This window comes from Trichomycterus rosablanca, chromosome 13 (genome assembly GCF_030014385.1).
Source record: "Trichomycterus rosablanca isolate fTriRos1 chromosome 13, fTriRos1.hap1, whole genome shotgun sequence".
NCBI classification, from domain to species: Eukaryota; Metazoa; Chordata; class Actinopteri; order Siluriformes; family Trichomycteridae; genus Trichomycterus; species Trichomycterus rosablanca.
The window spans coordinates 21385319-21410588 of record NC_086000.1 but is presented as its reverse complement, the minus strand read 5'-3'; the positions used below and the strand labels follow the sequence as shown (position 1 = coordinate 21410588).

The 25270-nt window shown below is 38.5% G+C and overlaps 2 protein-coding genes across 2 annotated transcripts; one reads left to right on the top strand and one right to left on the bottom strand.

The window, feature by feature from the left end:
* The first annotated feature begins 1255 nt into the window (after nt 1-1255).
* fbxo34 (F-box protein 34) lies at nt 1256-14137 on the top strand. The gene is made up of 3 exons (XM_063007167.1): nt 1256-1438; nt 9527-9672; nt 11005-14137. The coding sequence occupies exons 2-3, from the start codon at nt 9581-9583 to the stop codon at nt 13109-13111; spliced, it is 2199 nt and encodes a 732-aa protein (XP_062863237.1). The 5' UTR covers nt 1256-1438; nt 9527-9580; the 3' UTR covers nt 13112-14137.
* A 495-nt stretch (nt 14138-14632) lies between these two features.
* On the bottom strand, nt 14633-23539 carry atg14 (autophagy related 14). The gene is made up of 10 exons (XM_063007754.1): nt 23056-23539; nt 21237-21299; nt 21081-21123; nt 20906-20987; nt 20544-20781; nt 19375-19607; nt 16814-16931; nt 16603-16693; nt 16439-16524; nt 14633-15889 (listed from the first exon to the last, which is right to left on the bottom strand). The coding sequence occupies exons 1-10, from the start codon at nt 23343-23345 to the stop codon at nt 15589-15591; spliced, it is 1545 nt and encodes a 514-aa protein (XP_062863824.1). The 5' UTR covers nt 23346-23539; the 3' UTR covers nt 14633-15588.
* Between the last annotated feature and the right edge of the window lie 1731 nt (nt 23540-25270).

The following is a 25270-nucleotide window of genomic DNA, read 5'->3' as shown; positions in this document are numbered from 1 at the left end:
TGCAGGGCTTTGGTTGCCCCCTTAGAAATAGCCAGTCATGTCTGTGTAGATGCTGGCTGACCAAAAGCACCGCTGAGATTCAAACCCAGATATCAGTGGTGGTGGGCTAGCATAATAGACTGCAGTGCCACTGTAGCACCCCTACTAAACTGAATTTTTTTTAAATCTTCACAAACTTTGTCATAATGGATGACTAGCATCTGTAAATTGCCATCTTCAGGTCCTTCCACAGATGTTTAATGGCCATAAGTCTACACTTTAGGTGGGTCACTTAATGACGTTTAGAGACTTACTCTAAAGCCACTCCAGTATTGTTTTAGCTGTATGCTCAGGTCATTGTTTTGTTAAAAGGTGAACTGAAGTATGCTTGCCAGAAGAGCTCTTTTTTGAGGATGTTTTGTATTTGTATTGAATTGCAATTAAATACAAATATATATTTGCATTAATTCCTCTTTCAGTCCTTACCAGTTTTCTTAGCTTTACCACTGAGAATCATGATAGCATTATGCTGCCACCATAATGTTTTACAGAGGGGATGGGATTATTTTTTTTATTCTGTTAAATATTTTTTATATTGCAAGAGTTTATCAAACACCAAGTGGGCTCTTGTGTTCCTTTTACTCAACAGTGGCTTCTGTCTTGCTTCTTCCATTTTGAAATTATTGAGGCCGATGTGGTCCTAAAAAAGTGAAAAAGCTTTAAATAATTTACTACACCTTTCGCATGTTTTTGAGAGGTGGGGGAACCAGGGTACCAAGAGGAAGTGATGGGTATGAGGTCCCCAGGAGTCTGGTACTGTGGGACACTTGAATTACCTGCTCTGTCACCTTGCTGGCCATATGCATACATGAATAAAGTATGTGTAAATATGCAAACATTTTAAAATCATACTTACGTGTAAGTATTAGTATTACATGGAACCATTTGGGGTTTAGTTAGCACATTTAAAAAAAAGGCTCCTTCATGATGTTAAATTTTATAAAAGTATCCTAATAAATCTGATGACACTGTGATGATGGTAAACTGTGACTTTTAAATATATTTATATTTAACGTAAATACAGAAATGCACTATATATAAAATAAATAAACAAAATATAATTAATTTTTATTGTTAGTAAAACAAGAATCAAAGCACATTTAAAACCATGCACACATGTGCGTGCGCGCTCCCGCGGTGTGTACGTCACGACGGCGCGCATTATATCAGGCTTGGACTGTTTGCAGAGCAAGTTGCAGTTCTGGATGTCGGGAAGCCTCGAGATACTAACGCAGTAGGAATTATTTGATTTAACCGCAAAGGCTCACCTATTTAATTCTAGTTTGAAACATGGGAACAATGTTGTCATGAATTCGCCTGAATGGTGAAGATAAAGGAGTCCGGTGTGGAATTTATCCAGCGACAGAATAATAACGTCTTTTTCCCGACTTTTACTCAGGTCAGTTTGATTATTCTGTGACTGTTTCTGCTTAAAATTACACATATGTGTTTTGGACTGGTATATTATGAAGCACTAAGTGTTGTATTTAGCATTGGTTTGAATCTGTCTGCATTCGCCTCTCTGTAGTTACGTGTTATAGTTGAATAAGTTGTCGAGCAACTAGCAGTGCTAGCTAGCTTTGCTTCCTGGTTGTGACCCAAACAGTATAGTACATTACTAAACAGTATGCCAATTTAGTTCGACAGCAATTGTTATAATAGTATTTTGACCCCCTGTTAGTTTGTTGTATCGGTTAAGGAATTTAGCTTTCCGTTCTAGATAGCTAAGTTAGCTCAACACACAGTTTCTTGCTAGTCTAGCTAGCCACTCACAATTTCAGGATGTTCTTGGACAGCCATGGCTTATAGCAGGGTGAAGTGTTTTAAACTATTTTAACACAATTATTGTGTTTTTAAAACCTTACCGAGTTTCTACAAGTTTAGTCATTTTCAAAGCACGGATCAACATCTTCAAACTGTGTGGACATTTAATTATGTAAGATATTACGCACATCAATATGCTAGACAATCTTTGGCTTTACTTACTGGTGGTTTTGCAGTTGTTAATTTCCTAAAAAAATTATACAGTTATCTAGAAACTAGAATTCTTATTTTCTTCAAAATTAAAAGCACAAATACCTATTACTAGGGTAGTTGTAGCCTAGCGGTTACTGTTCTGGACTAGTAATCCAAAGGTCGCTGGTTCAAGCCCCATCACTGCCAGGTTGCCACTGTTGGGCCCTTGAGCAAGGTCCTTAACCCTCAGCTGCTTAGACAATATATACTGTCACAGTTCTGTAAGTCGCTTTGAATAAAAGCGTCTGCTAAATGCCAAAAATGTAAATGTACTAGGGCCTTCCCGAAAACCATGCATTTACATTATTCGTACGGTTCTAATATGCAGATATATCTCTGAATATTGACTGGTTCCGAAACCAATCCCGCACTGAAATTCACAGAATCAGCTACTTAAATACTTGAAGCAAATTATGCAAAATATCAAAGGAGTTGTATTTTACTGTAGCTTGGGTCATTTGTGTATATGGATAGTTACAAATACACTGTTCATAGTATTTTTCTCACGTTTTGATCAAGTGCAGGCTGCTTAAATACAGTACTTTCTATTATGTTCTATTAGCGTCGTCACATGTTGATTCCTAAATTAAAGTGATGTGCAAAATTACAAAGTATGTTTTAAAGAGCTTGTTAATAAACAAGCTGCACTTTTTAACTGACTGACCAAGTCTGAAAATTAGTTTGTAGTGTGTAAACACATGACCCAAACAACCATTACACCTAGCCTTTTATTTAAGTATTTATTTATCAACACCCCCCAATTGTCTCCTCGATGTAGTTGTATCCAATTTCTTCTGACCTTTTTCCTGCTACAGCCCCCACCCCTGATTGAGGAGGTCCGCACTGTCGTGCACCCCGTCCGACATGCATGCAGCCACTAACAGATTCTTTTCACCTGCCTTAGGTGGGGTCTCAAAGAACGCAGTATTGCTTATTAAGTTCCAGGTGCTGCCATCCACATTAGAGTAGAGTAGTGGCTGAGATTGCAGCAATGAGGAACCTCTGCATGACCATTTCCCTCCTTTTTACAGACACTCTGCCATTCGTGTATAGGTGCCCAGTTGGTTGATTCAGGTTTTTGATCTCAGTCGTGGTTGGCTAATGCACTACTAAATATCCTATACTGTGCTTTATATAGTGCAACTGGCTATTTTTTTATGTAATCATAATTTAATTGTAAGGCAGCCTTACTGAACTTAAATTAATTCATTGTCATTTTAATTTTTTGCCACTGCTTTATCCTGATCAGGGTCATGGTGGGTCCAGTTTCCCTGAAATCATTGGGTGCATTGCAGTAATACACTTCTCAGACTGTCTGTATGTGGAAGGCTGATAGCACTGCTGGGGATTTAAACCCTAAATCCCAGCGGTAGTGGGCTGGTGCAATTTACTGCTGTGCCACGTGAGTGCCCTAAAATATTTCAGCCAGTCTTAATTATAGATGTTTAGCCAAATGTAAGTCATGCATAGTTTGTGATTAACAGACTCCTCCAGAGGACTTTTTGAGGTAAAAGGGGAAATGGGACAAATGTTTGTCATTTTGTTTGTGGGAATTGTAGACCAGTAGTGAGAATAGTGTCTGGCAATTTCAACCTTTTCTTTTGGACTATGAAAATGTGTAGGTTTTTGGTTGACAACTGTGGGAGTCATGCATAATATGGGTAACTGACAATAAACAGACAGTGGGTAATCTTTGGACAGTATGCCATGCAATTGGAACTTGACCTGTTTATTAAAGCCTCTGGTCGACTAGCCTACTTGATTGTCATGTACAATGTTGTTACTTTAGAAATAAAAATTTAAACAGATAAAATCAGACAGCAAAATCCACTTTTAATCAAACACGTCTTTAAAAATCTTTCTGTACTGTTTTAATGTTTCAACTAAACATTTTTTAGTTTACTTGTTTATATATATTCGATACTTTTTAAAAATGAGACAGAGGCCTTTTTACCAATACTACATTGCCTTTCATTTTATTAACATCCTCTAATCATTTGGGAATTTACGACACCAGTTGTCATAACTGTAAAAAAGACATTCAGTTCTTATTCATGCTTGATATAGCCCTTTGTCTGTTTTGGGCTCTTTAACTAGGTTATTTATTTTAAAGGTCCGAACACACTGCATCATGTTGTTGGCCAGCTGTCATTTTCTGCAAGCAAATGTTTTAAATGGCAATGGATTTACAGAATTTTTTTTTTCTAAAATAAAAATAAGTATCTGCGATTTTCTAATTATCCTAACTTTATTTAACTGACATGTACAAAGAAAACATTTGCAGTGGTTTCACTGATCTACTTCATTGTGTTTTGTTATATTTAAAAGTGTGTATTTAACAGCTGTTGGTTTATTTAAAAGTGGTGTTGCAGAGATTGCACACAATGTAGAGTGTTTTTTTCTAATTTTGTTAAAGGCAAGCAGAGATTTGGACATTTAAACAGAATTGGTTCTCAGCTGTAGAGAACCTGTCTGCCTACTTTTTGCTGGGGTCAGGTAGCAGCTAGAGAACTGTGCTCAAAGGTGGATCTAAAATTGTTGACCAAACCCCCAGCTGCTTAAAAGATGTTTGTTGAATGAGGCAAGTCTCATGAAGCAGGTCATGACAAGTGTTTTCTTGCAGAAAAAAAATGTTACCTTGTTTATATTGTCATTTAGAATTTGCCATTCCTTTTTTGTAAATTGAAATAGCTAGGTATGATAAGTGTTACTAAAATATTCCTAAATGCGTAACAGACTTGGCACCAAGTTGTTCTGGATGGACTATAAAATCTTTCCATTGTGAGTCTTTTTCAATGCATGAGCACACATCCTCATGCTTTATTTTCTCTGGGTGTGTTCTGTACTGTTACAATACATAGCATTCCAGTGTGTGTATGATCTTTTTGTTCAGACACTCTAGTTTCTATTGAAACTACATTGTCTGTGCAGGTTAGCAAATCTTAAAAACTGGGTTTAAAGTTCTACATTTGGGTTTAGACTTCACATGGATCAACAGTACCTCCTAAATTTTCAAGCAACCTCTATGCTATATTATTTTCATTGTATAGTCCCTGAATTTGAAAAGTCATTGAGACTTGTTGTCCTAATGTATGTGGAGGCGGACACTACATTTTATGTGATCAGAACTCCTTGTAAATGACATTTAAATGTATTGATTATAATTGGCTTATATAGGCATAAAAGCATAATGTGCAAATTAAGTCAAGATCAATGTGTCACAGTTTATACTATGTGGTGTGTTGAGATTAATAATGTGCGCATATTACATGGTGTTGTCTACTCTGTATCCTGCAGTTTTCCAATTCAACAATGTGAAAAGCAGAATAAATAATACTGGAGGAATGATAATATACCCAGGGAAGTAATTAAATATATGTTCTGTAATACTGAATTGGCCTAAAGTATAATGCGTATTGTTGGTATGTAATACCAATTAGAGATTTTTGTGTTGTGACAATTTACTTTATCATGTTATTAAAATAGCCCTTTGTTGGTCTGTGCCAGACATGAAAGCCTTCATGTTCTTTGACATGAATAAGTCTTGGCTGCCCAACATCCTGTTGGTGTTTTCTGGCTTGTCCCTTTTTGGACCACCGCCAGTGGGTGTGACCAGCCCTTGATTTTTATGACATTTGACGAGCATGAGTTGCGCAAAAGCAGGTAAAGAGTTCATGTCATAAAGTCACAAATGTCATAAAGAGAGAGTGACCTTTTTGAAGGGAAGAATATCGCCAGACTTTGTCCAATCAGACGTGAATGTGACTGGTGCTTTCACATGCATGATTGAGCTCAGTGTAGCACAGCATGCTGCAGCCATATAACATATATATATCCTGAAATTAATTCATAAACACAGCAAAAAAATTTTTTATAGCCCACAATAAACCTTAAATATGCCAAAACAATCGAAAGACATTTTTGTTTACAAAACAACTATTCAGTACAAAAATGTATATCACACTAAAGCTAAGTACACAGGGGAACTTTTATGCATGTGTTATGTACATAATGAATGATTTTGAAGTATAAAATTGGAATTCTGCTTAAAATCGTAAAGCCCTGACTGCATCTTTATTTGGTTAGCATATTTAGGTAGCCCATTTAATGAACTGTTTGCCACTGATGATGTAAAATCTGTATTCTGAATTCTGAACTGGCTCTGCTCATATTGTTCGTTCATCATTACTGCCACATTCTCCAACATATTTTTAAAAACAATGAGGTGTAAAGTCTCAATGATGACACATTGATGCTATGCTCATTTTTAGCAAAAACTTGGATGTCAATAGATGCCTATAGCTCCCTTATGTTAACTTGTGTAACCTGACTGCAAAACAAGGCTAAGCATGTACTTTGCTCTGCACATCCAAACCTGCCTACAATGCCCCCTAAGCAATAAGCTGCTGCTGTGTGAATCTGCTTTTGGGCTTGGTTTACAAGGTTAAAGAACAATTAAGCTACTCCTAAATGCATCAAAGCTTTGGAATCATAGCAAGAACCTGAAAACATCTCTCTTTTAATATTTCTCAAGCAGCATATATTTAATAATTGTGGTGTATTATGCAGAATTTAGACTAATGATTAGGAAGGCAAGAGTTACACCGGACTCAGACCTCTTGATGTTTTAGCAAATATTGTGTTGTGGATTCAGTTTTGAATGGATATAATTTTTATCCATTAATGTACTCCAATTTTTATACATTAATGAACCAACAGTCCCTGATGACATTATTTTAAACAATAAAATATGCATATAAATACACTGTTATTTAATCATTTGAATTTTTACAAAACGAACAACCAAATGTAAGCATTCAGATGAACAAATCAGAACATACAGAACAAGCAATTTGAATTTCTAACTTAACTTTAAAATTTCAGAAACGCTGTAAAACAAAAGCTTAACGTGGCTTTATGTACTAAAAGAACACAGGAACTCTGAGTTTCTCTAAATTATTACTGGGCATAAGTGCTCTCCACCACTCAAATTCTCAGGTCGTTGTTTTAGTACAATACGTCATGTTAAATTTTGTTCCTGTTAATCGTTGTTTCTACAACCTTTGTCGTTTTTATCACGTCATATCAATGAGTAGGTCTCATTAACTTTTTTGTCGCTTCTCATGAATGTGTACTTGCAGTGTTGCTGCCACCAATTGGTAAACAGGGGAATTGCATCTCGAATTAGTATAATTAATTTATTTCTGTTTGACTGTGCTGAGGGGCCACAAGTAATGCAATTTAAGACCGAAGACGCAGGCCATATAAAATCCGACTTCGGGCTGTGATTGGCCCGCAGGCCGGACTTTGGACATGCCTGTATTAAGCTGTGACAATCTCAAATTGTCTAGGTTGCGAGATATGTCTACAACTTAATTGGAGTCTGTGCTTTGCAATTTAAATGGATAAGAAAGAGTCATTAGTAAGTGCACTTTGGTAAGGCACACAGGTGGGCTAAGTGCAGCAGGTTTAGTGTTACACTGTATGGACAAAGGTATCATTGTCTCATTGCCACAAGTGTTTAAAATCAAGCACCTAGCTATGAAGTCTGAGTATGTATCAACTGTAAAGTTTGGTTAGGAAGGAGTAATGTTTTTTAGGGGTTGGCCTAGGTCCCTTTTTTTACCTTGGTCTCTTGGAAATTTTACCAAGAGACCAAGAAATTGTGGACAATTGTTTGTCTTCAACTTAAGAGGGTCATGTGACACATCAAACTTATTGAGAATTTCACAAGAAAAACAATGGTGTGCTTGGTTTTAACGTAACTTTATTCTTTCATGAGTTATTTACAAGTTTCTGACCACTTATAAAATGTGTTCAAAGTGCTGCCCATTGTGTTGGATTGTCAATGCAACCCTCTTCTCCCACTCTTCACACACTGATAGCAACACAGCAGAAGAAATGCTAGCACAGGCTTCACAGCATAGACAATTGCCTTCAGATGACCCCAAAGATAAAAGTCTAAGGGGGTCAGATCGGGAGACCTTGGGGGCCATTCAACTGGCCCACGACGACCAATCCACTTTCCAGGAAACTGTTCATCTAGGAATGCTCGGACCTGACACCCATAATGTGGTGGTGCACCATCTTGCTGGAAAAACTCAGGGAACGTGCCAGCTTCAGTGCATAAAGAGGGAAACACATCATCACGTAGCAATTTCAAATATCCAGTGGCCTTGAGGTTTCCATTGATGAAGAATGGCCCCACTATCTTTGTACCCCATATACCACACCATACCATCAATTTTTGTGTTCCAACAGTCTTGGAGGGATCTATCCAATGTGGGTTAGTGTCAGACCAATAGTGGTGGTTTTGTTTGTTAACTTCACCATTCACATAAAAGTTTGCCTCATCACTGAACAAAATGTTCTGTGTAAACTGAGGGTCCTGTTCCAATTTTTGTTTTGCCCATTCTGCAAATTCAGTGTGCCGATCTGGGTCATCCTCGTTGAGATGCTGCAGCAGCTGGAGTTTGTAAGGGTGCCATTTGTGAGTAGCTAATATCCGCCACTCTCCAGTGACATGCGGCGAGTGCTACGCTGTGGGCTCTTGCTGAATGAAGCTAGGACAGCCACTGATGTTTCTTCATTAGTGACAGTTTTCATGCGTCCACATTTTGGCAAATCCAACACTGAACCAGTTTCACGAAACTTGGCAAGCAGTTTGCTAACTGTAGCATGGGAGATGGGTGGTCTCGTAGGGTGTCTTGCATTGAAATCTGCTGCAATGACCCGGGTACTGCGTTCACCAGACATCAACACAATTTCTATCCGCTCCTCACGTGTTAACCTCTGCGACATGTCAATGGCTGTAAACAAAGAGAAGCTTGTAAATAACTCATGATAGAATAAAGTTACGTTAAAACCAAGCACACCATTGTTTTTCTTGTGAAATTCTCAATAAGTTTGATGTGTCACATGACCCTCTTCCCATTGAAAAACCTAAAGTTGGATCCAAAATGGCCGACTTCAAAATGGCCGCCATGGTCACCACCCATCTTGAAAAGTTTCCCTCCTCCCATATACTAATGTGCCACAAACAGGAAGTTAATATCACCAACCATTCCCATTTTATTTAGGTGTATCCATATAAATGGCCCACCCTGTAGAATGAAGATTACAAGCCAGGCCTTTTCATCCAACATCAGTGTCTGACCTTAACAAAATCTCAAAAGGGTGGAAGCTGTTATAGCTGCAAAGGGGACCCAACTTCATATTTATGCTTATGGATTTAGAATGGGATGTCATAAAAGCTTCTGTAGGTATAATGTGTAGGTGTCCCAATACTTTTGTCCATACAGTGTACTCTGTTGGTTGCCATTCAAAATTTAATTATAAAGGCCAATACACAGTAAAGTTTTTAAGTGTCTGTGCTGTAACAGCCACATATGACTGAAATGAACATGATACAGTGGTGGTGATGTTTCCTTCATGTTTTTCAATTTATTTTCTTTTTGTGTTAATGTTGCAGTGTGGCCTAAGATTGGGAGCGAAATACCTCTCTGCACTGGAGGAAGAAGCCTAGATGCCTCAGAAATGTGAAACCATAAGTTACTGTAGTCCGACCCCTTATAGGGACCCACGGAAACGAGCCTCCAATTTGCAGCACATCTGGAGGTAAAAGGTTTTTTTTGTATTTTAAAATGGTACTTTTAGTAGAGCTAAGTCCTGTTTACTGTAACTTACATTCATAATTATTAGGAAGAAATAGTGTGTACTGTAGATGTACTTTTAGTAGATAATTTTGGTAGGTAAAATCAAACACTGACAGTTTAGGCGTCTTGTATTGTTAGTTTGTTAGATCAGACAATTTTGACAAATTTTTACAAAGAGCCAGGGGGCAATGTGTGACAGTATTTTGACATTTTGGTTATACAGTAATATTTATATTGTGGTTATAGCCAGTAAGAGAGCTCTTAGACTTTTAATCACAGTCTTTTAAATGAAAGATTATACTCCTTTAAGATGAAGTGAAAGTTATAAAAATTTGGCCTTTTTAATGCCTTGTAGCTTAGGGGTTGTGAATGATGTAACTTTACAATTTTGAGGAAAGTCAAATGTTTTTGTTGATTTTTAAATGCAAATGAATGTTTTTAGTGAGGATGTGGGCAGCTGAGCAAAACTTAAATGTATTGACTGAATAGTGACAATTGTGAACCAGTTAAAAGTACTACATACTAGCCCCTGGTGTCTTCAATGTTTGCCATACTTGTGAAATGAACACTGAATTGCTTGGGGTCAAAACAGATGAAACCTGTGTAGGCATGTAAAACCTTAAAGGCTCAGCCTCTGCCTCTAAATACTTACTCTGTATTTGTCATAAAACAACTTTACAGTTGATTTCTGGCAGGACTGCAAATGCAAAGATCTAAGAGCTCACCTAATGGTTCAAAAGACTCATTCCTTACAGTAGGTTTTACTGATATGCCTGTTTAAACACAATGCCCTTTGTATTTTATTAAATTGTATATGTAACGTGCAAGTTTTGTCACTGGGTAATACAGAATGTTTTGAGTGTTTGAGATGGTAGATTTTTTTGGTTCAGCTCGGGTCTGATTACACAACCTGCCAAAAATTTCTGACTTCTCCACATTGTGATAGAACTCTTACTCAACAACATTACTTTTATGTCATCTGTGTATGTTGGCAGTGGTAAGTGAAGCAGTGCTAGCAGATATAAGTAAGGAATTTATTAATTATTTGTTGATTAAAAAAGCATGTGAATTGCCAATATAAAATTTAATAATTAATATTTAAATATTTAGACTCTGTGTTGTGACAACCACCCTAAAATGGTTGCAGTGATTTTAATCTATCAAAAAATAAGATGCCATGGCAGACCTGTTTTTTTTTTTTTTTTTTCTCTTCTCAAACTAGTAAGAGAGAACTACGACTTAAAATTCCTTCCACCGAAAAAGACTCATGCAGTGGTTTTTCCTTTGTTTTCAGGTTTACTACAATGCACCTTAAGCCATACCCCAAGCCACAGGATAAGGAGCTTCACAAGGATGGAGGGCAAACAGGCAGAAGAAATCTTCTCATGGGCCAGCGAGTACTTGGAACCGAGTGGGGTGTTCGCCAAGCATGCAGCCCTTTGCACTTGCCTGGCAACGGCACAGTTAACCGGTGCCCCCTCAGTGTCATCACCAATACTTTCTGCTGTCCCACTAATATTAACAGCACCCCACCCACTAAAGCAAATGGGGATTGCTCCAGCTCATGGAACCACAATAGCAAGACACCCTCATCTGTCACTACATTTACTAGTTCTCTAGTTCTGCTTTCACCCTCAACTGATTTGGAAAACGAGGACTCGCTAAAAATTATTCAGGGAGAGGATGAAGAGGGATCTTTAGACATATGGGCTGTCATTAAACCTGGAAACACCAAGGAGAAGATTGCATTATTTACTGCGCAGAGATCTAGCCATGCTGGTGCAGGTAGCAGTGATGAGGATTCAGAGAGAGGGGGGATTACATTAGATTTGCGAATGGCCTCGATGAAAAGCAAAGGTTGCTGGGATGGTGACTGGTCTGTGGAAAAGCGCAGAAAAAGGTCTGGAAACCCAGACAAATCAAAATGCATTACACCTACTGTACAAAAACTTGAATTTAGTCCAGCAACTTTGAACCCAAACAAAAGAATCTCTGCTGCAGTGGGAGAAATAATGAAAACAAATGAAGAGGATGAAAAGATGCCTTCTGTGGTTGAAATGGTAGCATATTTAGAGCAGAGGTCTAGCGATCAGCAGGTAGATTTAAAACGGTCTTCACTTCGAAGCTCCAGCACAGTCAGTTTGTCTAAAGGAGTTTCCCTGCTTCAGCCAGCTGAGCAGCCAGACCTGCCAGAGGGTCAAGAGGAGGAGGAAGAGGAATCGGTGCGGGTGCTGGACATGGTTGCCAAGTTGGAATCACAGTGCTTAAGCAGACAAAGCATCAAAGAAGGAGGAGTCCTCTCGCGCAGCAACAGTCTACGAAGAAGGGTGGGACGTGTTTTGCTAGCAGGATCTGAACCATACTCTGTGCTCTTGCCTCCAGCATTGCCTAGCCTTTTTAAGGTCAAGCGAATAAATAGTGATCCAGAGAAACAGGCTGGTAATGAAGATGAAACTAAAGCCCTATCAGAAGCCTGTAAGCCTGTGCAATCTGGGCAACCAGAGTGTTTTGTCAACAGTGGTAATCATCAGGAAGATAGGAATGTCACTATACAGGACACACATCCAGAAGTGGATGCATTAAAAGGCCCATGCACTACAACTAATCGGACCTGTGAAGACGTCCAGAAGTGCAGTGAACCTCCTCCAGGCATGTTGTTTTTTGCCCAGCCCTCCCCACAGGCTCTCCAAGAGCAAACAAATTTCTTCAAGCATAGCTTTACATCTGAGGCTACAGAGGCCTATTTGAATAGCCAGAAGAATGAACATACAGGATCACTGCCTCTTGATCAAACCCTGGGCAGTTCTTCTGCTGTAGAATCCTTCAGCAACAAGAACATGGATAAGCTGAGGGTTAATCATGATGATGAAAAAACAGCAGACAAAGACATGAGTGTAGTCTGCAGAGGTCCTGTGCCTTTACGTCGCCTAGTGTCTCTTGAGTTTTTGGAGACCCGCTTTAAGATTCAGCTCCTCTTGGAGCCCCAGCAGTACATGGCCTTTCTGCCACATCACATCATTGTCAAGATATTTAGTTTGCTGCCTACTGAAAGCCTGGCTGCACTTAAATGCACTTGCCAGTACTTCAAATTTATCATCGAAAGTTATGGTGTGCGACCAGCTGATTCTCGTTGGGTCAGTGATCCACGCTACAAAGATGATCCCTGCAAGCAATGTAAAAGGCGCTATGACCGAGGTGATGTGTCACTTTGTCGTTGGCATCATAAGCCCTACTGCCAGGCATTGCCCTATGGCCCTGGCTATTGGATGTGCTGCAGGGGGGCTCACAAAGACACACCTGGCTGCAATGTGGGACTCCATGACAACCGGTGGGTTCCTGCCTTTCATAGTATCAGTATGCCAATTTATAGAAAAAGCAGAGACCGTGAAGATTCTGTGTAATATATGAGGTTTTTCTTTTTTTTTTTTGTAAGGGCTGTGTCTTCGTGTGGCTTTGACATGTGGACAAAGTGATAATTGTGCCTCTGTGCTGCCATATGAGCATGTGCTTTTGTACATTGAATCTGCTTGCATCCAGACTGCTGAAACTAACCTAAATAGATTGCTGTACTTTTGCCTTTTAGCTTCTTTGGACAACCACCAATTTATTTATAGATCCTCAGGTCCTAAAGTTGATCTGCACTTTAACCTGGCTGACTTCTTGCAACTGTCAGGGTACTTTCCAGTTATTTTACTCTACAACCTGCATTAATCCTCCTTTTACTAACTTATTTTTCTGAAGACAGTTCCTGATTTAATTTTGTCATTTAGAATACTGCACACAACACCACTTGACTTTAGTGTAAGCATAACTTGCTTTATAATTAATCCATTGCTTTGTTCACAATAGGGATGTTTGCTTAAATGGCTTAAAATACAATTTTAATGTTTGTTCCAGTGCACATCTTGTATTGTATATATTGTGTCTGGCTGGTCTGAAAATTTAGTCCAGTTGTTTACATTGTACATAAGAGTCATATATAACAGTCAAGAGTAAATTTAACTGCAAAGAAACACCTTTTTATGTCTCTGTATTTCACATTGCTTGCTCTAGTTTTACAGTGAGTTTTTATGTTTAACCACTGTAAATACCAGCAGACCCCTGAGACAATGCAGTGTTTCTTTCAGGGAAGCATTTGATTGTAGGGTGCTGCATAATCTTTTTTAGCAACTAAATAAATACAATTTGGAAAATGAAAAAAAGACAGCATTCATGACTATGGAAAGAGAATTCTTCTCTAAAGTGCATTTCAGAGTTTTAAAGAGCTTTATTGTGTAATATCTGTGCTGTTTTTTTTTTGCCTTTTAAGGCATTTTACGTCAATAAAGTGTATTCTTTGAAAATTTGTAAGCTGCTTTTCTGTTCTGCTCTTATTCTAAAGACACATGATTTGCGAACATGTAATTTTACTTACGTATGCTTGGAATAAATTTGGGAGAATTCAGTAATCGTTTTTTTCTTTACCCTTATAAAGAGAAATGTGGGAAACCCATTTTGTGCCAGAATATTTTAAGGATATGATTTCTGTCAGGTATAGTGAATCGACTTCCTTTAAAAAAAAGTCTTACTTTACAAACTTTTTTTAGGGATTTACAAATCTATGGGATCTAGGAATTAAAACTATATGCAAAATGTTGAGATTGGTGCAAAGCCTATACAGCCTACTAACAAAATTAAACCAATTTTTAGGTACTTTATTCATCTGAATAACTGCACAATAAAAAGTAAAAAAAATAATTGGTTGCCATCTTTCTAAAGTCAAACTGATCTTTTTTTTAATCTCACAGGCTGTAACAATACATATTAATACATATTGTGGCGTTAAATCAGCTTAGCAAGCCGATAAGATTCGCCGGCAAGTCCTGAACCTAGCTTTGAAAGTGCTTGACTCACATTTCTACCCAATACAAGTACCCAATGTATTCAGTAGTGATGTTTTATTTCCACTCTTTTATAACAAAAATAATCAATACCTCAGTGGTCTTTTTGAAGTAAAGCAATTAGCATATACTATTTTAAACTGCACTTTACAATATTCAGCCAATCACAAGACAACTGGATGTGTCTAAAGGAAGGAAGGCTGAATGGGTAGTTCTTACTGTTGCAATGCTGGGTATAGTGAAATCCTCGTGTTAGGCCTCTCCTGCTGGTATGGGTAAAGTGGCTTGCAGCTTAACATGTCTGAGAAAGCCTGTGATAGTCTGCATCCCTCCTCGGCTTGTGATGGTTTTGCCACTTAAATACTTATGTCAAATACCGTATGTGCTTACTTTAGGAAAATAAGGACACAAACAGGGTTTAATGGCTGGTGAAAAGGTGCATTTTATGCCAGACAAAACCAGACTACATTCAATCTCTAAGGCCAGTTATGTGTCCGATATATTCTTACACTTAAACTATTTGCACTCTTTAATAACTGAACACACTGAGCTATTTAGAATATAAGGGTAGCCATACAAGGATGGCAAAGTACAGACACAGTACTGGCAAGCCCATAACTTACAATTTATTATGCTCAGTTTCTGTGGTGCATCATGCTCTTAGGAGAATACATATTAAAATTGTTATTGGTTTTATCTGTATTAACTTTAAAGGGAAAAGAAAGAAATTCTATTTCCTGACAGGTAATCATACATTTTTAGTGTTTCTGAGCCACTAAAAGACATTTCTGAAAGGAAACTGTCACCTGATACCATTTTTACTTTAAAATGTCCCCAATCTGCCATCCTTACCCTTGTTTTAAAAAAACAGAAACTTGCTTACTGACTTTTATAACACATTCTCTTTTTTCATGTAGTCTGGTGAGGAAAAAAAACTCTTGCCAAAAAGGGGCTAAATATAGTCTATTTGCATAGCTATTGAACCCTCTAGCCCGGTCTCAGCGCTGGCCAGTGTAGGCACGGAACCAGGAGGTGACAGAGGCAGCAGCAGAGGAGATCATGCCGCCGGCATTGCCTGCTGGCTGCGAGACCTGCATGGCCGTGCTCTGAGAAAGGTCCATGGGCTGAGAGGGGATATCACAGAAACGTGGGCTGGGTACAGTTTCCCAGTCTGTGCCCAAATCTGTCTCTTCATCTGTTACCGCCTCGTCTCCGCTCTCCTCCGCAGTCCCTGAAGCCTCTGGCTCAAGAAACTCCATTGAGTCTTCCAGATCTGCACTGACCTCAAACGGTCCAGTCCTACACCGTGGTGAGTAAAGCAGGAGATTACTCATGGAAACATTTTTCTTTTATGTCTTTAAAACAAACAGTTTAACATAATCATTTCCAAATGTTCTTTTGGGTTTATTAGTGCAGTACCTAAACTGTAGCACTCTTACAATGCACCCTATGCATGCAGTACATGTGTAGTAAATAGGAAGCTATTTGGGGAATCTAGTGTTAATTAAAAGTACATTCCTGTTTAGGAAAGGGAAAAACAGCAGGTTAAATGTAAATAAAATGTGAAATGTTCAGTATTATGTAAAATAAAGACTTTTTTGTGATTTGGCTACAAAATTATTTTTTTCTGTTCCCAAAAACAGTTAGTTTGCACCTACACCTAATGCAGTGTGTGTATCTACTATATATAAGTGCACTTGGTGGGTATACCTTTACTACAGATTTCAGCAAGGGACAGGATCAGAGACATTATTGATATTAGGTACTAAATATACTAGTGCCACTAAAATCCTCAGCTTGGTGTAGCTGCACATAAACTGCCTGCTATGAGAGTTTTATTTCTCATACCTGCCAAGATTTTTATTTTCTGGAGAGACCAGGAACATGATGTTCCGTAGTGTGTGGTGGGGATGCAGCAGCTCACTATCCACGTGCTAAGATTAAAGCAGAAATGCAAATTAAGTATTACGTTTATAAACTGTATGTTTAGATATAATAAAAACAAGTGTTACCTGGGAAAAACAAAGATGCAGGATGTTGGTGTTGAGTTTGTTAACTGCACGAGTAAATCTATAACGGCTTAGGTTATCACCACAAAATTCACTGCAAAAACCACAGGGAACTAGATTAACTGGTTTGAAAAGGGGAACAGGGTTGTGCTGTAGACAAGCGAAAAACCTTGATTAAAAGAATAAAAGGACAATCTCGATAGTGGGGTATTACCTGTTGCACAGCTTCTTTGGCAGATTGACATCCAGAATGTGGGAGAGTGTGTTGACTAATTGAGTAGCATAGCAGAGGGCTGCACTTATGGTGTGTGCTGGAGTGATGTGATCCAGCTCTACAAGAAAGCAATAAACAGAACATTTTCAAATGGTTTACAAGTCACTACACAACACTGACAAAGAAGATAGATTCCACAAATCCAGTACAAAGTATATCACTCACATACTGTTGCTTTACATAAAATGAACTGACATTTCCTGCTAATTTTATCTGCACTAGTTTTAACTGAATACTAAAGTAACCTACCATGGAGCAGCGTGGAGAGTAAACTGCCATAGTTACTGAGCTGGTTGGATGAACCACAGTAACAATACCATTTAGATACAGTGCCTTGCAAAAGTATTCAGCCCCCTTGAACTTTTCAACCTTTTGCCACATTTCAGGCTTCAAACATAACGATATGAAATTGTAATTTTTTTGTGAAGAATCAACAACAAGTGGGACACAATCGTGAAGTAGAACGAAATTTATTGGATATTTTAAACTTTTTTTAGAAATAAAAAACTAAAAAGTGGGGCGTGCAATATTATTCAGCCCCTTTACTTTCAGTGCAGCAAACTCACTCCAGAAGTTCAGTGAGGATCTCTGAATGATCCAATGTTGACCTAAATGACTGATGGTGATAAATAGAATCCACCTGTGTGTAATCAAGTCTCCGTATAAATGCACCTGCTCTGTGATAGTCTCAGAGTTCTGTTTAAAGCGCAGAGAGCATCATGAAGACCAAGGAACACACCAGGCAGATACTGTTGTGGAGAAGTTTAAAGCCGGATTTGGATACAAAAAGATTTCCCAAGCTTTAAACATCTCAAGGAGCACTGTGCAAGCGATCATATTGAAATGGAAGGAGTATCAGACCACTGCAAATCTACCAAGACCCGGCCGTCCCTCTAAACTTTCAGCTCAAACAAGGAGAAGACTGATCAGAGATGCAGCCAAGAGGCCCATGATCACTCTGAATGAACTGCAGAGATCTACAGCTGAGGTGGGAGACTCTGTCCATAGGACACAATCAGTCGTACACTGCACAAATCTGGCCTTTATGGAAGAGTGGCAAGAAGAAAGCCATTTCTCAAAGATATCTATAAAAGTCACCTGGGAGACACACCAAACATGTGGAAGAAGGTGCTCTGGTCAGATGAAACCAAAATCGAACTTTTTGGCCACAATGCAAAACGTTATGTTTGGCGTAAAAGCAACACAGCTCATCACCCTGAACACACCATCCCCACTGTCAAACATGGTGGTGGCAGCATCATGGTTTGGGCCTGCTTTTCTTCAGCAGGGACAGGGAAGATGGTTAAAATTGATGGGAAGATGGATGGAGCCAAATACAGGACCATTCTGGAAGAAAACCTGTTGCAGTCTGCAAAAGACCTGAGACTGGGACGGAGATTTATCTTCCAACAAGACAATGATCCAAAACATAAAGCAAAATCTACAATGGAATGGTTCACAAATAAACGTATCCAGGTGTTAGAATGGCCAAGTCAAAGTCCAGACCTGAATCCCATCGAGAATCTGTGGAAAGAGCTGAAAACTGCTGTTCACAAACGCTCTCCATCCAACCTCACTGAGCTCGAGCTGTTTTGCAAGGAAGAATGGGCAAAAATTTCTGTCTCTCGATGTGCAAAACTGATAGAGACATACCCCAAGCGACTTGCAGCTGTAATCGCAGCAAAAGGTGGCGCTAGAAAGTATTAACGCAAGGGGGCTGAATAATATTGCACGCCCCACTTTTCAGTTTTTTATTTCTAAAAAAAGTTTAAAATATCCAATAAATTTCGTTCCACTTCACGATTGTGTCCCACTTGTTGTTGATTCTTCACAAAAAATTACAATTTCATATCGTTATGTTTGAAGCCTGAAATGTGGCAAAAGGTTGAAAATCAAGGGGGCTGAATACTTTTGCAAGGCACTGTAGCAGTTCTAAACCTTAAGGTATGGACTCCACTGAGCTCACCATATATATATATAAAGTGGGTCACAGGATGTTTTAACAGGAAGTTTAGATCTTTTGCAGTAACATGGGGGGTTTTCTTTAGTGTCTTAGTGAGATTGCAAAACTTTGGGTTTTCTCCCAAGGTCAGGCAGGTTTGCTGCTACACCACAAGTTTGAAACTTCTGGACAATACTCCCAATGGTGTCATTGTTGAGTCCTAATGCTTTCATCATTTTGTCATACAGACTAGCAGTAGGTTCTAAGATTAGCAATATTATGTAAGGATTGAATAATTGTGACATGGCAGCATTAACAAAACATCTTTGTTAATCTGCTACATAATTCTAGCTCTGAAGAAACCTTTAGAAATATAAATCTTTATTTATATTATAAATAAATATATAAATCACTTATTTAATAATGAACTCAGTTAAGGTTGTAAAAAAGAAGCCAGAAACTTTAACAAACTCTGCAAATTCAAATACTACAGTAATGAATTTTGAGCTGTTTAGATTTGAGAGCAATGAGTAAAAACTGATAAGCAGCAGATCTGTACCTGGGCCTTGATTGGTGTTTTTCTCCTCTACCCAAGTGTAGTAAGCCGAGCAGTCACCATTGCTGGGGAGTGTCACATGGGGCCCAGTGATGCTAATGCTTGTCTCTCCATTCTGGTCATCCCAGATCCAGCGTCCAGACATGTAAGTGGTTCTCCTGGCTTCAGCTAACTCACTCACAGTGCTGGATGTAAGGGCAAAGTCCTGCTCTGCTGCAGCAGTTTCTGCTGGGTCCCTGGGAACAGAAATTCTATTATTTTAAGTCAGGATCACACCAGAGAACTTCAAGAGCAAAATTATGTTAATTTCAAAAATTCTATTACAATTTGTTTTGCATTAAAGACTTTTTGTACAAATTCATTGTTCACAGACAACTTTAGTGAGCTTATTCCATACATTTGGGTAACTGACATGCTGCAGAACTGTATTGTAGCTGTCCTTGGTGCAGCACAGAATATCTTAAATAGAGAATGTGCTAGGGTGCTATATTTTTTTATTTAGCTTCCAAAAAGTGCTGGAAAGTGATGAATTGCAGTAAGTCCGAAAGATGAATTGGTGGTAATGGTGTCATTTGATCTTATGCTATTTTGAACGGTGAAGAAAGTAATCTGATTTTAATCTCCCATACTTTGTCAACTGTATGATAAGCTCATACAGTGCAAAACTTTTAAGCATGTGTGACTAGATTTAGTACTTCAAACTCATTTTGGAAAAGTTGCTTACAAGGAAACTGGCAAAACAAATCATGTTGTTTGCCACCGCACCAGAATTAAAAAGTTTACCACAGCCATGAAGTTTAGTCATACTAACTGTTAACTGTACACAATGGAATGATGTTTTCATTCATGCCTATTTCCCAAAAACGAGAACGTTTTGGTCTAAATGCAGTTTTAACAAATAACAAACAATAAAGCTTATATGTGCATCTCTCTAAACTAAGATGACCCACTTTAGGAGTATCAAACTTGGGTGTACAAATATCACATTACACTAATCTTAGCCAAGAAAAACTAATGTCCTAAACATTCAAAATATAAAAATCACAGAATCTATGGGGATCCGTGGAATCTATGGGGATCCAAAGAATTGTATTTGCATATGACTTGTTCCTTGGCTGTAAATGTTTTGAGAACTTCTGGTCTGAGCAGTAGAATAACCACATTGTTCTAACCTGCTACCCTGCTTCTCCTCTTGTGTAGGGAAGATAAAGGTAGTGAGTTCCAGGATGTGCCCCCTCCGGACCTCAGCCAGAGTCTCCAGTCTGCTCTGCAACTCTTTATTCCTTTTATCCAAAAGCTCACTCAGGCGTCGGTTGTGCCGTTCTATCTTATCTCTCTTCTCTTGGTGGCGGCTTGCCCGCCGCTGCAGCCTCTGGCCCTCTTCCTGAGAGCGGAGCAGCACATCTTTTCCTTAACAATGGGCAATGGGAAAAAAGGATTACAAAATATCTAAAGGTTTTAAAGAACTAAAAGGTTAAAACAACATAAAAGCCTGACAGAGCTAATTGCTTTGGTCCTGTTGACAAAAACTCACCACTCTTTACATCTTCATTGCCACTGCATATTGCTTCTTTTAACTGCTCAATTTTCATCTTGCATGACATGATCTTCCACTTCTGCCATGGAAATGATTTAAACTAGTTGTTAGCAACCCATGGTTAACACATTGTCTAGAGTTAGAATGATAAAAAACGACTTTACAAACTTACAAGCTGGTCAGTCTGGACCTTTTTGTCCATGGCTTTGATAACTCTAAAATGAAAAAGGAAAACATATGTAATTAAATTTCATACATATATTATTTAATAACTTTTGTGTTAAATAATACATAACCTACATAGTGGTTAAATGATTGTAAGAAATACCTTTGCTGAAGGCTTTCCTTCTCATTCCTGATTTTCTGAAGTCTTTCTAATTTTTCACTGTACCTGCAAGCATAAATATTTATGTAATGAAGTGTATTGTTTTTGTCCTTTTAAAATGTGCACTTTATAATTTGCTGACAATTTATTAGGCTAATATTTTTTGTATCTGCGCTTTTACGTAAAATTTTATCGCGTACAGCTACTATATAAAAATAATGAAGCCTATCTGCTATTTACAATGTGTCCACTTTCCATGACCACTGCTGACCAGCTATTACTTGGGTGACAGACTGTGTTGACAACAGCCATACAATGACATGATCAAAGCTGAACTAGTGTTTTAATATTTGTGAACACAAGTATTTGTGTACATTAGAAACATCCCCATTGCTGGTATACATTGTATATGTTCATTTGGAGATTATGGATTTTTTTCAACATGTATTTCTGTGTGGTTAAGCCCTTTATCAATGATCAATTTTGAACCAAAAGACTGCTGTTGGTTGGATCTTTTTAACAGTTTATTAATGGATATTATTAGTGCACACTATAAAACTGAAAAAAAAAAAATAATAAAAAAAAAATAAATAATAATAATAATTTACACATTGCCCTAAAATGGGTTGGCATCAATTAAATACTGCATTTTCTTTTCTTGTGCCCAGTGTTTACAGGTCGATCCAGATTCACCATGACCCAGTTGAACCAGTTAGAAAATATAAACAATTTAAGAACTGCCATACACACTACATAACTCATTGCAAGTTACTCATCACTGTACCACCACTTGTTATGTGCCCAAAGGTCCACCTTCCTAAAAATCTGGTCTGGTCTTACATTTCCATCAATGTGCAGGGTAAAAAGGGGCCGAAAAATTGTGCATATCAACAAGCATACAAAGCCCACTGATGGCGTAATGTAAAAACACAGCACTGACACCGTCTTTTCCTCTATGTTTGAAATTCTTTGTTCAAAACTGTAACAACACAGCAGTTAGTAATAATCCCAACCACAGGGGTTGAACTTGGTCAAGTTGAAATTCAGCAAATACTTACTTTCTCTCTGTACATACCATAATTCTACTGTACCACAAATTATCAAACATCAAATATCTAACACACCAACCTTGTATATACTGCGAAAAAGGACAAAACCACACAGAAATAGAAATAACTTACGTTAAGCTTTGCTCTGTCTATAAAAACCTGTTATACATGTACTTCTTTTACTTTATTTATGTACAAGGTGTACGTGTGTAAAAGACTGTGATGCTTGTCTATCGTTTTGGTATTTAAAGGCGCGTTAACCGTTTTTATGTATATTATATAAACCAACTCCACACCAAGGAACTCGATGAATTGTACAGAATTATGTGGCCTTGCCTCAGTTTTAATAGCGTTTGTTTTAAGCAACCAGAGTAGTAGAGACAGAATGTAAACCTAATAGGTGTTTACGGGTAATTTATGTGCTAGGACAAACTGGTTGCTCAGCGTTAACCTAATAGTGACTTTATGACTCAGCTAACCTAGCTGTTAGCTAGCTGCTACTCAGCTAAAGCTAAAGACGTTTTTGCTACATTTATAGAGTTTAAACTGTGGAATCGGTTTATCACGGTGTGTGAGCTGGTCATTACGATGTTTGGCTTTAACAATGACATAAATGTTACTGTTGTGTAGCACAGTCGTAGTCATGAGCTAACAACGATTTGTTTACATAAAGACATTTCTAACTTTAACGTTAACCAGGTCAGAAAAGTCGCCTTTGTTTGTAAGGCGATCATTTTATACACTACAACATTTTCGTAATTTACAGAACGCACCTTTCAGGATTTCTACCATCGAAGTAAACAAAATCTCCAGCTTTAATGCACCGAGCACAGGTGAGCCTGCGCCTAGCAGTGTTACACAGAGGACATCTCTCCACCGCTACAATAAGTCCTTCTGCATCATCCACAGACTCCACCATTAACGTTACAGGAGAGGCAGTCATGACGGGCACAGAAGCCTGGTAGTGTCGGTCGACGGCTCGGGCATCTGCTCTGGCTCCCTCTGTTCCCGTTTCTCCAGGGCCCACAACGGCCCGCACCTCGCCTTCAGAAGAACATGCCATGGCGCCGGCGAGTTCCAACACCAATCAAGTTCTACTGGGATTTGATAGCTCCATTAAGATGGTGCAATATTCTCCCCCCTGGACAGAATCTGTACTGTCTAACTCCGCTCTGAACTCAAACAGCAAAACAACACTCCAACACCACAGTTTGTTTCCCTGCGCCGTCGCATATAGCCAACCACGTGACTCTTTTTTGTTTATGTGCAAAAGTCACGTGTGTACAGGCTGTACTTCAGCTAGCAGAACGTGAGTTCAGTATGTTAGTCAGACAGTGGCTGCGTCCGGAATCGCATACTTCCATATGAGTACGCGAGAGCGGTTAGTATGTCCGAATACATATTATACACAAAGAGGTACGCGAGAAGTACCCGGATGACCTACTTATTGGGCAGCCATGTTTGAGTATGCAAGCGATGCACACTTGCGGTCCGTTCATGTATCCCATAATGCAACTGGAGCTGCGTAGGCGTCCGAAGCGTAATAAGAAACAAGAAAGATAGCGGTCCTCTGTTTACAAGTGTAAGTAAGATAAATAAAATAAAACATTTTAAAGACGAATTAATAACAAAAACACGATAAATATCCAAAAGTTTGGCGAGTGGGGTTTGTAATGAGTCTGTAACCATGGTGATATTACGTCATCACGTCATCACTTGACGTTGGAAAGATGGCGGATGTAGTGCTTAGCAGTGTTGTGTGCATACTGCATACTTCTGTACTGGAAGTATGTACTTTTTTACCTGCAGAGTAGTGCATACTTCCTCCAATCTAGTACATACTCTCTAAGTATGCGATTCCGGACGCAGCCACTGTTTATTATCATGCTAGGCAGAAGTAGCCATTATAAATATATACACTGATGAGTCAGAATAGTAGGAACACGCTAACGAAAGCACAATAGGCAGGTGGTGATGGTGTTAAGATGTTAAGAAAGGTGTAAGTAATGCTTTTAAAGTAGCACATTATCAGGTAGATAAAGTTCATTTATTTATTGTGTGTTTATCTGCCGCTGTATCCTGGTCCGGGTCGCGGTAGTTCCTATTCATTGTTGCAGCAGTGCGAAGTATCGACAATAAATACAACAAAACATACAACAAGAAGTATATAGAGAAATAATACTTATTTATACACATAAGCCATTCTAATAAGCGGACAATTCAGAGTTTAAATAAATGAAGAAAAAAAACATTTAGTTCTCTTGACATATTTAATATTTTCAATTGCAGCTGTGTATGAAATATTTTTCATTCAAATTCAAAATTGTTGACTTATCAAAATTGCTTGTATGTATTCTGTTTACTAAGACTCCTTGTTGTATATTTTCATTCAGTTCTATACACATCACCATAAACATTTTAAGGGGAGGTGGGTTGAACATTTCTAACTGCACCTGTATGATGGGCCACATCAAGACCCTAATGTGCTGTCAAAACATCTTTGACTCACAGAGACATAAACTCCATAAGACAGCACACCACAAGACTTCTGAAGGAGTTTCGTTATTTCTGATCTCAGGTAATTACCAACAGGTCCTTCCATTTCTGTTTGTTTGAGGTGAATCATCTTACGGTGCATCCTGGTGCCATCTCTTTCACTGGTAAATGATGCACACATGCCTGGCCATCCATATGATCTTAAAGAGAATAGGATTCAGGCCAACTGACCTTCTTCTATTCCTCCTATGTCTAATCCCAATGTCTGCAGGTAGCATAGGCGCTCTTACTGGCCTGTGATAACACAGCCCATTAGACTGAAGGATTTAATTAACTGTGTTGTGACAGTCACCTTACCACCAACATTAAAATAACCTGCATCTTAGACCACAACAGCTCTTCTGTTAACATAGCCTGCATGTCCTCTGGGTTCAGTGATTCTTGGCCACACAACAACTTGTCAGTGATTCATGGCTTGTCCCTCCTTGAACC

Bases quoted from the DNA above. Each gene is read 5' to 3' on its own strand.
- fbxo34 (XM_063007167.1), top strand. From the start codon at position 9,581: ATGCCTCAGAAATGTGAAACCATAAGTTACTGTAGTCCGACCCCTTAT. The intron at 9,673-11,004 runs GTAAAAGGTTTT...CTTTGTTTTCAG, and splicing joins AATTTGCAGCACATCTGGAG to GTTTACTACAATGCACCTTA.
- atg14 (XM_063007754.1), bottom strand. From the start codon at position 23,345: ATGGCATGTTCTTCTGAAGGCGAGGTGCGGGCCGTTGTGGGCCCTGGA. The intron at 20,782-20,905 runs GTGAGTTTTTGT...CCCATTGTTAAG, and splicing joins CAATGAAGATGTAAAGAGTG to GAAAAGATGTGCTGCTCCGC. The intron at 16,525-16,602 runs GTAACACTTGTT...CTTTAATCTTAG, and splicing joins TGCATCTTTGTTTTTCCCAG to CACGTGGATAGTGAGCTGCT.